Here is a 13,205-nt window from a genome sequence, read left to right as displayed (position 1 = left end):
ACGTGACTCGCATTTGATTGACAGGCGTGGGATTCTGAATTATGTAAATTATAATCATTTTCGGTTCATTTACATGTTTAAGGTCGGATCTCTGAATTATACAAATTTAGATCCTAATTTGCATAGTCAAAAGTGAGATTTCTGAATTATGCAAATTGGGATCATTTTCTGCTAATTTGCATGCCTAAAAGTGTGGTAACTTACTACTTACCGGGTACCGGTAAAGCTGAGCCTGAGCTGCCTGACGCGCCGCGGCAATATCTAATTAGTTTATTCTCAGTATCATCTTAAGCTTAAAATTCGAGGTTACCTACGTACATAATATCGAGTCAATCCATAATCAATTCAATAATGCGAAGAATTATTTTACGAACCTTGAATTCAATCGGCTTTCGGCTCTAAGCCTTTGTGAAAATACGATGTTGGCTACGTAGTACGTACATAATATAAATTCAAATTGGAAACAAGCCCAAAAACCGCCCAAACAAGTCAAAAATTTGGAATTCCTGCCAATATTTTAGAGAAGCAGCCCAATTGGCGGTTTTCCCGTCCAATATGGCATCCCTGCAGGCTGCAGAAGGACCCCCCCCGCAGCCGCACTGCAGAACGTCGCGGACTGCAGAACGACGCGCTTGAGCGGCTCGCACTGCAGAACGACGCTCTCGAGGGATCGAGAAAATAGCGTCGTCCGAGGGATCAGCCACTGGCGTATTCTCCCGGTATTACCTCTTTGGAGGTTTTAATGCCGTAAATTCGGGCGATATGCCTACAATCCGTTCTAATATTGAATTAAAAACTGTAGAAAGTAATCCCGAGTGTATTTCCGCGTTATACGGCGTTATACGCTTCACATCTTACACCCTCAGAAAGACTTTATCGCCGAGTGGCTTCTCCCTCGTCAATTAACCCGTATAGAGACTAACATTTTTGCTCCGCCAGATGGCGTGTTCAAAAATAAAAATCACAGGGCCTGTCGAAAATTGTAGGGCTGTGCGAATAGTGGTTTTCCAAACCGAGTCGAATACGAATCGAATAGTAAATCTCCTATTCGAAATGCGAATCGAGTACTCGTTCAAACGAATATTACTCGTTTTCCAAAAAATCGAATTCGAGAATTTGTTTTTTTCAAAACGAATACTCGAAAGTTCGATTACTCGGTTTTTGTTGACGAATATTCGATTCCAAACGATTAATCGTTTTTTTTAATACATATAGCAGTTTAATGAAAGTCAGGGATATGTAGAGAAAACGGAACTTCGCTTAATAATTTAAAGAAATATAATTTTACATATTTAAATAACAATTTAAATATGTAATACAGAAAAATAACAAGAATTGAACTAGCACTTATCTTAAGACCTTAAAAATTTACTTTTCAGTTACAAATTTGTTACTTATTTTGAACTTTCAAAATAGAAATTTATGTTCAAAATGAAAATATTATGCAGTAAACTGAATAGTGAAATTGTTTGAAACAGGAGGGTAACTTAGCTTCTCCACGAAAAAAAGAAAAATACAGTAATGGAATGGAAAATAGAAATGCAGTTATCTTGCTAATGTTATTATTAAAAAAGTTAAGGAGCGTAACTTAGCTGCTTAAAAAAATAATAGAATGGAAAATAGTAAATAAAGTAATAGTTTCTCACTCACAACTAAGGCCCTTATAGGAGATTTTACTATTAATTCTTCTTGAAAAAGTTGTACTGATTGCCAACCAAATTTTTATGGAGAAATACAAGATTCTCAACATTTTCAGGAAGCAATGATTTCCTCCCATCAACGATGTTTTCAAACGTTGAAAACATTTTTTCGCTATCAACAGAACTTGCTCGAATTGAGATGTACAACCTGGCCATTTCAGCAAGCTTTGGATATTTTTCTTTTTTTCATTTTCCACCATTTAAGGATTACGTTGGTTTCCGCGTTCAAAGCGAAAGGTCCAATTGGGTCCTCTTCGAGATATAGGTTAATCATTTCAGATTCGCTTACACCAGCAGCTCTACAGGTTTTTTCTTTCAACTTTTGATAATACAAGTTGAAGAGTGAAGATCTCTGGCCGTATATTTCTTCTGACAAACAAAAATGTAAATAACCTTTAAATTAAGCACACTTGAAAATTAATATATACCTGAAGTGTTGATGTTCAAGTTTGCGTCACTAAACGTTTGTTCAACAGATTCGTCTTCGGTAGCTGTGTTAACTGAAAAGCTGGCAGCTTCTTCTTTAAGTAAATTGATTGCAAAATCACTGGACTCTTTATCCTTGAAAATAATCGTTTTAAAACGAGGATCCAAAAGCATTGATAGAAGGTAAAGCTTGTTTTGTCTCAAGTCCGGAAATCTGCGTCTTAAACTTTGCAACAAGGTTTTTGACTCATCTTCAGAACAGAATGGTGGAGTAGTAAGAGATATTTCCAAACTATCAAGAATCACATAAATCAGGGACAATGTAGGGTAAAGAGTTCCACTTATTTGGACTGTTGCTTCCTCGAAAGTCTTCAGAATGGAAACAAGATTAAAGACCTTGTTCCATTCCAATCCTGTTAAGTTGTAAATTTTTGTGTTAGAAGATAACTCCATTGATAGTGGCTCCTTTATTTCGAGAAGTCTTTTCAACGTGTAATATGTCGAATTCCATCTAGTTGGAACATCTTGAATGACCTTGAGTGGTTTTAAAATTAAACTCTTCTGCCTTAACTTAAGGCTCTCATTTGCAACGTAACTCATTTTAAAATGGCCAACAATTCTTCGGCATTTGCTCGAAAGCTTTGATGTTCTGGGTCTTCCTGGATCTTCATCTAAATCTTTCTTCCCAGGACTCAGGGTGTCCTTCACCACAAGATTCAGAGTGTGTGCGAAACATGGAATATGTGTCCATGTGGACATCCTCATCGCCTTTACAGTATTCTTTCCATTGTCAGATATAACAAAGATAGGCATAGATGGCCTTAGTTTCAAATCATTTAAAGTGGTTTTCATTCATTCGAGCATGTTTTCACCCGTGTGTTGTTGAGTGAACGAATAGGAATTAAGTGTGAGTTCCCTCATTTCAAAATCTCTGGTGATGAAGTGACTAGTGAGTGACATATAAGAGTCCAATGCACTTGAACTCCAAAAATCAGTTGTGAATGACATTGATTGAATTCCTTCAGTATGATTTACAATTCCTTGAATGCTTTTAATATCTTCATTGACCAAGTTTTTGACTTGTGCGTACAGCTCTGGTATTATTTTTCTTGAGAATGTGGTTCGTGAAGAGGGCTCATACTGTGGTTCCATAGTATATAATTAAATTTTGTTAAAAAGAAGAGAGGACTTATGGCAATAAAATACAGGTACTTTATTAGGTGTAAATTGCCTAATGAAAATACACTTGAGATGAGAGCTTTCGGCTCGAGAGCCTTCATCAGTCATACTAAAATCTAAAACGCGTGACACATACGAGGTAACCTCGGTTTTTAAAAAATCATATCACGCCCTCTTTTGAACAAGATGCCTGTCGTCTATGACTCCCCAATATTTTGCTTCAGCACAGCCTTGATTTAAATTTAATATCCCTGATTTTTTAATAAATATACCTTCAATAAATTTTCTTTTTCGCCAATTTTTTTCCCGATATAGAACTTCTGGATATTTAAAATCCATTACGTGACCTTTCGACTCCCAAACATGAACCGCTATGCCGTTTTCTTTATCAAAATTTTTAATGCATTGCTTATGCCCTGAGAACCTATTTTTTAACGTTTGTTGTGTTTCACCAACATACGTTTCGCCGCATGTTTCACATTTTACTTGGTAAACAACGCAGCGATTATCCAATAGGTTAATATCTCTTTTAGGCCTATTTTTAACTAAGTGATTGTTTAAATTTTGTCCACCTATATTTAATAATTTAATGTTGAATTTATTTTTTAATAATCTACCTAATTTTTCACTAATTCCCCTAATATACGGAAGCGCTAAGCATGGTTGAGAGTCTCTAGGTCTGTTGTAGTCGTTATTAACAATGTTATTTTTAAAAATCGAATCAATTAAACCATTTGGGTAATTACTATTAATTAACTGATTTTTAACGATGGCTTTATCAGTCTCAGGTTCGTCGGAGATATTTTCTATGCGGTGTTTTAAGCTTTTTACTATACCTAACTTTACAATTTGGCTGTGGCAGGAGTTAGTATGAAGCACTTTCAGGAAACTCTGCCTTTCCACAATTGAATACGGAAGTATTCGTAATTGATTTTGTTTTAGGGTGCTCAGATTGCCACTTCTGACTCTTCTCAAAAAGTGAAACGATGTTTTCAATCTGGGAACTTGGTTCTACTTGTGCTCCTTGACTAGTTGATTTCTTTTTCTTGGCCAACTGTTGCTCTTCTATCATTTTGTAGCTCAACGAATGTTTCAATTTTAGATGGTTTAGCATCGAACTCGTACTGTTGTCTATCCTTTTCAGTTCTTTTCCGCAACCTTCAATTTTGCATTTGGTAATGAAAGTGCCACTTACTGTACCACAATTTTCAAAGAAAGCCCATACACCACTCCTGTTTTTTCTTGTGCCGTCGGAACAAGTGTTAGCAGGCACTTCTGTCTCCAAAAGGTTACACGAAGCTAGTGTTGAATTAGCAGACTGTTCTTCTTCAATGTCATCCTCGTTTGATTTGCGACAACGCTTCGCCATTTTTTAGATTTTTTCAAATAGGAGTTAAAGCTTTAATTCAGTTTTAACATAACCTAAGATGGCGAGTTGCTGAACAGGCGACCGACAACTACTTTGCTCCTTTAACTTCTAGTTCTAGTTCCCAGAGTTTTAGTAGTAGAATGGAATTTATTTTTTCCGTTCTCTTTTGGTTCCCACGAGTTTAGTATAGAATGAAATTTCCCACGCTAAGACCTTGGAGGAAAGAGGTGAGATGGAGTCACATGATGATAATGTACGATCTGCGGCATTAAGTATATATTTTGCCGTTAGGTAGGGACGTAGGGTCAAGGTAAAGGGACTCTGGGAAAACTCTGACACGCTCCTACCGAAACGGTGAATATGCTGGGAGGACTTCGTTTCCGTAGTTGAAGGTAGAGAGGTCAGGCATTATTCCATATCACCTACTTCCTCCAAGGAAAGACTGGATATAGCGAGAGAGAAAAACCGAACACCGCGATCTGCGCAATCGCGTTGAATTCCAAAAATAAACGCTTGAAATACATTAGGTCTACTACAATACCTCTTTTCATTTACGAAGATAAAAGGATTTTGAACATTTTACAACTCTTTTACATATTTACATAACGTTTTCTACTAAATTTAATTCTATAAGCCCAATCTGTCCGGTATGATTCTCAACCGGGATGATCGACGTAGTGACTGATTTTGGGTATCAATGTCCGGCGGTTTGTTTGTGGAACCTCTCTTTCCTTCTGTATCTGCTGTGGTTAAATGGCTCTCTGGTTTGGCCAATGAGACTAACGGCTGGGCGACCGGAAGCAACGAGTGGGCAACCGGAACCGACGAGTGGGCAACCGGAACCGACGACTGGGCAACCGGAACCGTGTCGTACCTTTTCCGGATCTGGTCGCGGTGTCTTCTTAATGTGCCTCGAAGCGTTTCTATGTCGTACATCGTAGTTCCTGTTTTCCCGTTTATTCTGCCCTTAATCCATTTGGATCCTTTGCCGTAGTTCCTAGCATATACTGTTTCCCCTTCCTTGAAGGTTTCGGTGTTTGGTTCTTGATTCTTTTGTTCCATTTCATCGTTTTGGGGATCAATCAAGTCCAGCCGTGTCCTCATTTTTCTCCCGAACATCGATTCAGCCGGTGATTTCCCTGTGGCTGTTGGTGTTCTCCTGTGGTTCATCAGAAATCTGGCCAATCTTGTGTTTAGGCTTCCGGACCCATTTTCTTCCAACCCCTTTTTTATCAAATGGACCGCTTCGAGCTTCTCTCCGGATATCTTCTTCAACGCACTTTTGACCGTCCTTACGTTACGCTCCGCGAGCCCGTTCGACTGAGGATGATAAGGTGCCGTTAGTACGTGCCGTATCGCGTTCTTTGTCGTGAATTCCTTGAATTCATTGCTGCTGAAACACGTGGCGTTGTCTGACACTATGGTGACGGGTAGACCGAATCTCGCAAATATTTGTCGAAGTGATTCAGTAACGGTCAAGGTGGACGTTGTGTTACAAATGGGTACCTCTATCCATTTGGAGTAGGAGTCTACGACTATTAGCAGGTATTTCCCTTCCATGGGACCAGCGAAGTCTACGTGTATTCGGATCCACGGTGCTTCTGTTTCTCTCCATGGTGATAACTTCTGGGCAGGCATCGGGGCATGTTCTTGGCAGACTGGGCACTGTTTGACTGTCTGATCTATTAGAGCATCAAGTCCTGGCCACCAAACTTTCGACCGGGCTACTGCTTTCATGTGCGTCATTCCTTGATGTGATCTGTGCAGCTCTCTTATGATTGCCTCTTGGTATGTTTGTGGTACGATGACCCGATTGTTCCAAAGGAGGATGTCGTTGGTCATGGATATTTCATCCTTGCGTCTTTGATATTCCTTTAAATCTTTAGATGTCGTTCTCGGCCATCCCCTTTTCGTGAACTGGAGGATTTGTTTCAGCAGTGGATCATTTAAAGTTGAGTGTCTGATGTCCTCGCAGGTAACAGCAAAGGATTCGCTGAAGGTTGACATGTAGAAAACATGCTCCTCCGGTATAGGCGTTTTGAACTCGGGTGTTGCCAACGGTAACCGGCTTAGGGCATCGGCATTCGCGTGATGTATTCCCTTCTTGTATCGGATTTCGTAATGGTAGGCTGATAGCGTCAATGCCCATCGTTGTATTCTTGCCGCTGCCATTATAGGTATGTTTTTGTTTTCCGCAAAAAGGGTTATGAGTGGCTGATGATCCGTCAGCAAAGTGAATTTCCGGCCCAGCAAATAGTTCTTGAATTTCGCTACGCCGAATACAATGGCCAGTGCTTCTCTCTCGATATGTGGATAGTTTCTTTCAGCTTTCGTGAGTGATCTCGATGTGAAGGCTATGGGTTGCTCTTGGCCTTTTTCGTCCAAATGGGATATTACCGCGCCAATGCCATACGGTGATGCGTCACATGCTAGGACGACCGGCTTGTCCTGGTCGTAGTGGACCAGTATATTTGAGGTATGCAGTGCTGTTTTGGCGTCTTTGAATGCTTGTTTTTGCTGTTCGTTCCATTCCCAATTTCTTCCTTTCTCCTGTAGTTGGTGCAAGGGGGCTAACCTCGTTGATACGTTCGGGATAAATCTTCGGTAGTACCCTAGCAATCCAAGGAATGACCGCAGTTGCTCAACATTTATAGGTTCCGGCGCGTCTGATATTGCTTTGATTTTGTCGTCCAATGGGTGTAAACCTTCTTCGTCTATACGATGTCCGAGGATCTCGACCGTTTTCTGGAGGAATTGACATTTTTCCTTGCGCAACTTCAATCCAGCCGTTTCCAGCGCGTCTAGGACTGCCTCTAGTCTTTCCAAGTGTTCTTCCACCGTTCTTCCGCCTATTGGAATGTCATCCTGAAAGACTGCTGTTCCTTTTAGTCCTTGTACAACCGATTCGATGTGTCTCTGGAAGAGTGCGGAGGCTGATGTCACTCCATATGGTAAGCGGTTAGGTTGGTACAATCCTTTGTGCGTGTTGATGACCACGATTTTTTTGATTCGTCATCAAGTTCCAATTGTGTGTATGCTTCTCTTAGGTTCAATTTGGAGAAGTATTTACATCCCGTCATTAGCAAATATGTCTTCGGCTCGCGGTAAGGGGTATTGTTCTACGTCGATGACCTGGATTGCCGTCGTTTTATAGTCCCCGCAGACCCTGAGACTTTTAGTTGGCTTCACCAACGGTACTATAGGCGATGCATACTCTGAGTGTGGTACGCTCTCAATGATGCCTTCCCTTTCTAAACGTGTGAGTTCTTCGTCCAGTTTCTCTCTCATCGCATACGGTACTGGCCGAGCCTTGCAGAACTTTGGTTTGGCATTTCGTTTGACATGAAGATGCACCTTGACTCCCTTCAACCGCCCTAATCCTGGAGTGAATAGCTCTTGATGCTTACGCAATATGTTCTTCAACGCTTCGTTCTCTGTTTCGATATGATCCACCTTCAGAGTGCGTGTGTCCAGACTAGTCCTCAAGATGTCCAACTTGGAGAAGATCCATTGTCTACCCACGAGCGTGGGTCCTTCTCCTTCATAGATCAGCAACGGTAGTGTCTCGATTCTGCTGTCAAATTCCACTTTGACGTTAGTTTTCCCCAGAATCTTCACTTTATGTCCTGAGAATGAGGTGAGGTTGTTGTGGAATGGTTCTAGTTTTAAATTGTGTCCGTCCATCGTGAATTTTGCTTCAGGCATAAGAGAGTACGCCGACCCGGTGTCCAGTTCCATCTGGATGGGGAAATTGTTGATGCGGCACGTGATATGTATAGGATCCATGGCTTGACTATGAGTCGGGAAGTTGCCAGCTTTAATGTGATACATCGAGTATTCGCTGGGTGTCTCGCCGTGCTCGAGGGTACAGTCGCCGCAATTAAAAACTTTCTCTCTCGCGACGTCTTGTTTCAATCATAAGCCGCAAATTATTGATCTGATACAATGGGTATAAAAAAACCTATCTTATATTGTTGTTTCAATAAATTTTTTACTAAGCGTTTTTTTTCACTCTCCACTTTCCATTTCCAACTGCTAAATAGGGGGTTTTGAATGATTGGGATGATTTTAAAAAGAAGGTGAACAGTTGAGCATAGCTCGTCCGAATTACCGAATGACATTCCAGTAAAGGGAGAGTGATGTTAATTGCAATTTTCTGAATACACGTCCCCCACGGAATCAATGCCTTGAGCCATATTTTTATGGATAGAGATCCCCTTTAATGTTGCACAAATATATAATCAACAATTGTGGAATGAAACTTCAAATTTTCCTCCGGTGAAGATATGGCCACGGGTGCGACATTCTGTTCCACTATTGTTCGCAAATGCCAGGGGGTGGAGAATGATTTCTATCTAGATTAGTGGGCGATTCTTGATGTCAGTTTCAACATAAGTCTGCACGAACGTTTGGTTGAAAACGGCGCATTTCGGAGAGAACCATCTAGAAATTCAATGGCCAACCAATTCCCTCAATATGTCACCCATTGAAAACCGCTTGGTGGAGGAAATACAGGTTCACTGAAAAGGAGAATACCCACATTCAAAGCATAGCATGGGTCACAAAGTGGTGCCTACATTTGAGGAAGTGGTTGTGTTCATTGTATTCAACAAATTGGGATTCGCCATAACGAAGATGACGAACCTTTCTCAAGAAACACTTTATTTACAATGCGAAATTAGCATTATACTAAAGTTCCACTAGTCTTAACAGTGTATCCGATGGCAAATTATGGTCTTTTTGAGAATCAATGGAATCTGCTGAGCGCCACGAAGTATTAAATCCTTAAAGGTTAAGTAAGGACGCAATGTAGAGTGTGTATATATTTTATTGAGAACTACCCAACCAACATAACTAGTTAAATAAAGAATAAAGACACTTTGCTAATTACTATCGAACATTTATTCTTAATTATGAACATGGTTAGGATAAATACATTTATGCGTTTTCATTTTTAATTTCATTATGCGATTAATATTTGATCATCTTACCGTTGGCGTTTACAACCTGTTGCATTCTCTGCGGCATTGATGAAAACAGATTGTTTATATAATCGGGCCGCTCACCAACCTCTTCCCATGCGGCCTGGATGATGGTGAAAAGTTCGTCCTTATCATTGGGAATTATATTGTTCTGGGATACAATCCTTTTCATAATCGCCCAGACGTTTTCGATTGGAGATAAGTCGGGTGAATTTCTTGGCCAGGTAATTAGATCTATTTCCGGATGATTCTCCTTCAAATACGCCATGGTTGCACGTGACTTGTGTATACTCGAATTATCTCGTTGAAATATAAATTTACCGTCCGGAAAATGATTGTCTACAACATGAGGGAAAAACGTATGTTCCAATACATCAATATACTTATCGGAATTTAGGTGCCCTTCTATTCGTGCTAAGGTGCCAATTTCATGTTTTGAAATATAACCCCACACTGGCACAGAAAACCGTCCGCTATTCCGGATTGAATGAATGTTAGCCGCATCATATCGGGTCCCTTTCTCTCTCTCCACACTCTTACGTGATGGTCCGTAGATGAACAAAATGTTGATTCGTCGCTGATGACAACTTCATCCCATTCGTTCCTCCAGTGCAGGTGAGCGCGCGCAAATGCTCGGCGTTCTTGTTCGTGCTCTGGTTTGAGATATGGCTTCTCCGCGGCGATACGACTGTGTAGCCCAACGTCACGTAATCGGTTTCTAATCGTTGTTTCCGACGCTTCCAATTCCATGATGGATTTTACAGATCGAACCGTGGTGGTAGGATTATTCACAACAAGAGCAGCAATAACGTCGTCTTCTTCTGCAGTGGTTAGGCGTGGAGTTCCAGGTCTTGGTTTGTCGGTCAATCGCCCATTTTCACCATAAGCGGCGATTATGAAAAGGATTGTATCCCAGAACAATATAATTCCCAATGATAAGGACGAACTTTTCACCATCATCCAGGCCGCATGGGAAGAGGTTGGTGAGCGGCCCGATTATATAAACAATCTGTTTTCATCAATGCCGCAGAGAATGCAACAGGTTGTAAACGCCAACGGTAAGATGATCAAATATTAATCGCATAATGAAATTAAAAATGAAAACGCATAAATGTATTTATCCTAACCATGTTCATAATTAAGAATAAATGTTCGATAGTAATTAGCAAAGTGTCTTTATTCTTTATTTAACTAGTTATGTTGGTTGGGTAGTTCTCAATAAAATATATACACACTCTACATTGCGTCCTTACTTAACCTTTAAGGATTTAATACTTCGTGCAGCTCAGCAGATTCCATTGATTCTCAAAAAGACCATAATTTGCCATCGGATACACTGCTAAGACTAGTGGAACTTTAGTATAATGCTAATTTCGCATTGTAAATAAAGTGTTTCTTGAGAAAGGTTCGTCATCTTCGTTATGGCGAATCCCAATTAGTTGAATACAATGAACACAACCACTTCCTCAAATGTAGGCACCACTTTGTGACCCATGCTATGCTTTGAATGTGGGTATTCTCCTTTTCAGTGAACCTGTATTTCCTCCACCAAGCTGTTTTCAATGGGTGACATATTGAGGGAATTGGTTGGCCATTGAATTTCTAGATGGTTCTCTCCGAAATGCGCCGTTTTCAACCAAACGTTCGTGCAGACTTATGTTGAAACTGACATCAAGAATCGCCCACTAATCTAGATAGAAATCATTCTCCACCCCCTGGCATTTGCGAACCATAGTGGAACAGAATGTCGCACCCGTGGCCATATCTTCACCGGAGGAAAATTTGAAGTTTCATTCCACAATTGTTGATTATATATTTGTGCAACATTAAAGGGGATCTCTATCCATAAAAATATGGCTCAAGGCATTGATTCCGTGGCGGACGTGTATTCAGAAAATTGCAATTAACATCACTCTCCCTTTACTGGAATGTCATTCGGTAATTCGGACGAGCTATGCTCAACTGTTCACCTTCTCTTTAAAATCATCCCAATCATTCAAAACCCCCTATTTAGCAGTTGGAAATGGAAAGTGGAGAGTGAAAAAAAAACGCTTAGTAAAAAATTTATTGAAACAACAATATAAGATACGTTTTTTTATACCCATTGTATCAGATCAATAATTTGCGGCTTATGATTGAAACAAGACGTCGCGAGAGAGAAAGTTTTTAATTGCGGCGACTGTACATGGTTGGATGGTGTGAACCGTTTCGTGCTGTTCGGATAGTGGCATGATGCTGTGTACTTCGCGGTGGGAATTCGTTCTGGCTCCTCTGCGGCAGGCTCTTTGCAAATGACCCTTCTTCCTGCAATTGTCGCAAGTGTACTCCTTGTATGGGCAATGTATCGCTTGGTGCTCGTACGATAGGCATCTCATACATTCCGTGGGTCTACGTGATAGGGTTTTATCCGACCGTCTGGCTGGCCGGCCTTTATGTTCTTCCCGTTGCGATATTTTGTTGATTGCATCCATGTGGTTTCCATTTTTGCCCTTAATCTCCTGTGTGCTTTTAGCTGCTGCCTCGATTGATTGCGCTAGTGCTAAGGCTTTATTCAGTGATATGGAATGTTCCGAAAGTAGTCTGTTCTGAATAGTTTCTTCTTGTATGCCGCATATGAATCGATCCCGCAGCATTCGATCCAGAAATTTGCCGAAGTTGCAAAATTCCGTCATTTTGCGAAGTTCCGATAAGTACATCGTGGTGGATTCCTCCGGTAAGCGGTTGCGATTAAAGAATTTGAACGTTTCCATGATCTCCGACGGGTTGGGATTGAAGTGGGCGGACAACGTGTCTGTCAGTTCCTTCGTTGTTTTGTCCGTGACTTTGACTGGTGCCAATAATCCCCGCAGAAGACTGTACGTGGGACCACCAATGGCCGTCAGGAACATCGCCCTCTTCTTACCCTCCATTTCTTCCGTGTCGATGTCATTGGCTGTGAAAAGCAGCTCTAATCTCTCGGAGTAGACTGCCCACGTCTGCGATGACTCGTGAAATGGGTCGACTTTGCCAAACATAGACATGCTGATTTCTTTGGTCGTTTTCTTTTAAGCGTTGGAAAGCAGAGTCCTGCACGGGCCGGGCTCAAGCCCGGTCCGGCCCGAGGCCCGGCCCGATCGGGTCGGGCCGAGCCGGGCTTTCCACTTTTGAAAGTTGTATCGGGCCGGGCCGGGTCGGGCTTTTAAAATTTTGGAAATTAACGGGCCGGGCCGGGTCGGGCTTTTAAAATTTTGGAAATTAACGGGTAGGGCCGGGCCGGGCTTTTGTTGATTATCATTTAATCCTAAGTTCAAATGAAAGATACTTTAAGTGAGTATAAGCTTCTAAGGACAAATATAACGAACAATTATCAAAAGTAATGAAAAATGCACGACGCTAAAACAAATATGAATTCATATCATTGATTTTATGTATAAAAAATATAAAAATTACAACTGAACTACGTGTAACGGGCCGGGCCTTTTCAATTCATGCAACGTGTCGGGCCGGACCGGGCCGGGCTTGGTTAATGCACGTAACGGGCCGGGCCGGACCGGGCCGAAAAACCAACTA

The 13,205-nt window shown here is 41.1% G+C and overlaps 2 protein-coding genes across 2 annotated transcripts; both read right to left on the bottom strand.

Annotated features, from left to right (window-relative positions):
* Nucleotides 1–1,679: 1,679 nt before the first annotated feature.
* LOC149633146 (zinc finger BED domain-containing protein 4-like) lies at nt 1,680–2,885 on the bottom strand. The gene is made up of 3 exons (XM_089851019.1): nt 2,129–2,885; nt 1,912–2,069; nt 1,680–1,865 (listed from the first exon to the last, which is right to left on the bottom strand). Exons 1-3 carry the CDS (start codon nt 2,883–2,885, stop codon nt 1,680–1,682), a joined length of 1,101 nt encoding a protein of 366 aa, XP_089707145.1.
* Nucleotides 2,886–7,704: 4,819 nt separating this feature from the next.
* Nucleotides 7,705–12,676, bottom strand: LOC149633145 (uncharacterized). The gene is made up of 2 exons (XM_089851018.1): nt 11,842–12,676; nt 7,705–8,579 (listed from the first exon to the last, which is right to left on the bottom strand). The coding sequence occupies exons 1-2, from the start codon at nt 12,674–12,676 to the stop codon at nt 7,741–7,743; spliced, it is 1,674 nt and encodes a 557-aa protein (XP_089707144.1). The 3' UTR covers nt 7,705–7,740.
* Between the last annotated feature and the right edge of the window lie 529 nt (nt 12,677–13,205).

Source organism: Phalangium opilio, unplaced genomic scaffold, assembly GCF_054372755.1.
Source record: "Phalangium opilio isolate 3A_F unplaced genomic scaffold, DU_Popi_V2 ptg000098l_1, whole genome shotgun sequence".
Taxonomy (NCBI): domain Eukaryota; kingdom Metazoa; phylum Arthropoda; class Arachnida; order Opiliones; family Phalangiidae; genus Phalangium; species Phalangium opilio.
Note: the sequence above shows the minus strand (reverse complement) of the source record. Positions and strands in the feature narration are given on the sequence as shown.

What these genes read in the sequence shown, in the direction of transcription:
- LOC149633146 (XM_089851019.1), bottom strand. Translation starts at nt 2,885, where the DNA reads ATGTCCACATGGACACATATTCCATGTTTCGCACACACTCTGAATCTT. An exon ending in CTTGAACATCAACACTTCAG is followed by an intron (nt 2,070 to 2,128) that starts GTATATATTAAT and finishes TTTGTTTGTCAG; the next exon opens with AAGAAATATACGGCCAGAGA. An exon ending in CTTTGAACGCGGAAACCAAC is followed by an intron (nt 1,866 to 1,911) that starts GTAATCCTTAAA and finishes AAATATCCAAAG; the next exon opens with CTTGCTGAAATGGCCAGGTT.
- LOC149633145 (XM_089851018.1), bottom strand. Translation starts at nt 12,676, where the DNA reads ATGTCTATGTTTGGCAAAGTCGACCCATTTCACGAGTCATCGCAGACG. An exon ending in GGTTCACACCATCCAACCAT is followed by an intron (nt 8,580 to 11,841) that starts GTACAGTCGCCG and finishes GATTGAAACAAG; the next exon opens with ACGTCGCGAGAGAGAAAGTT.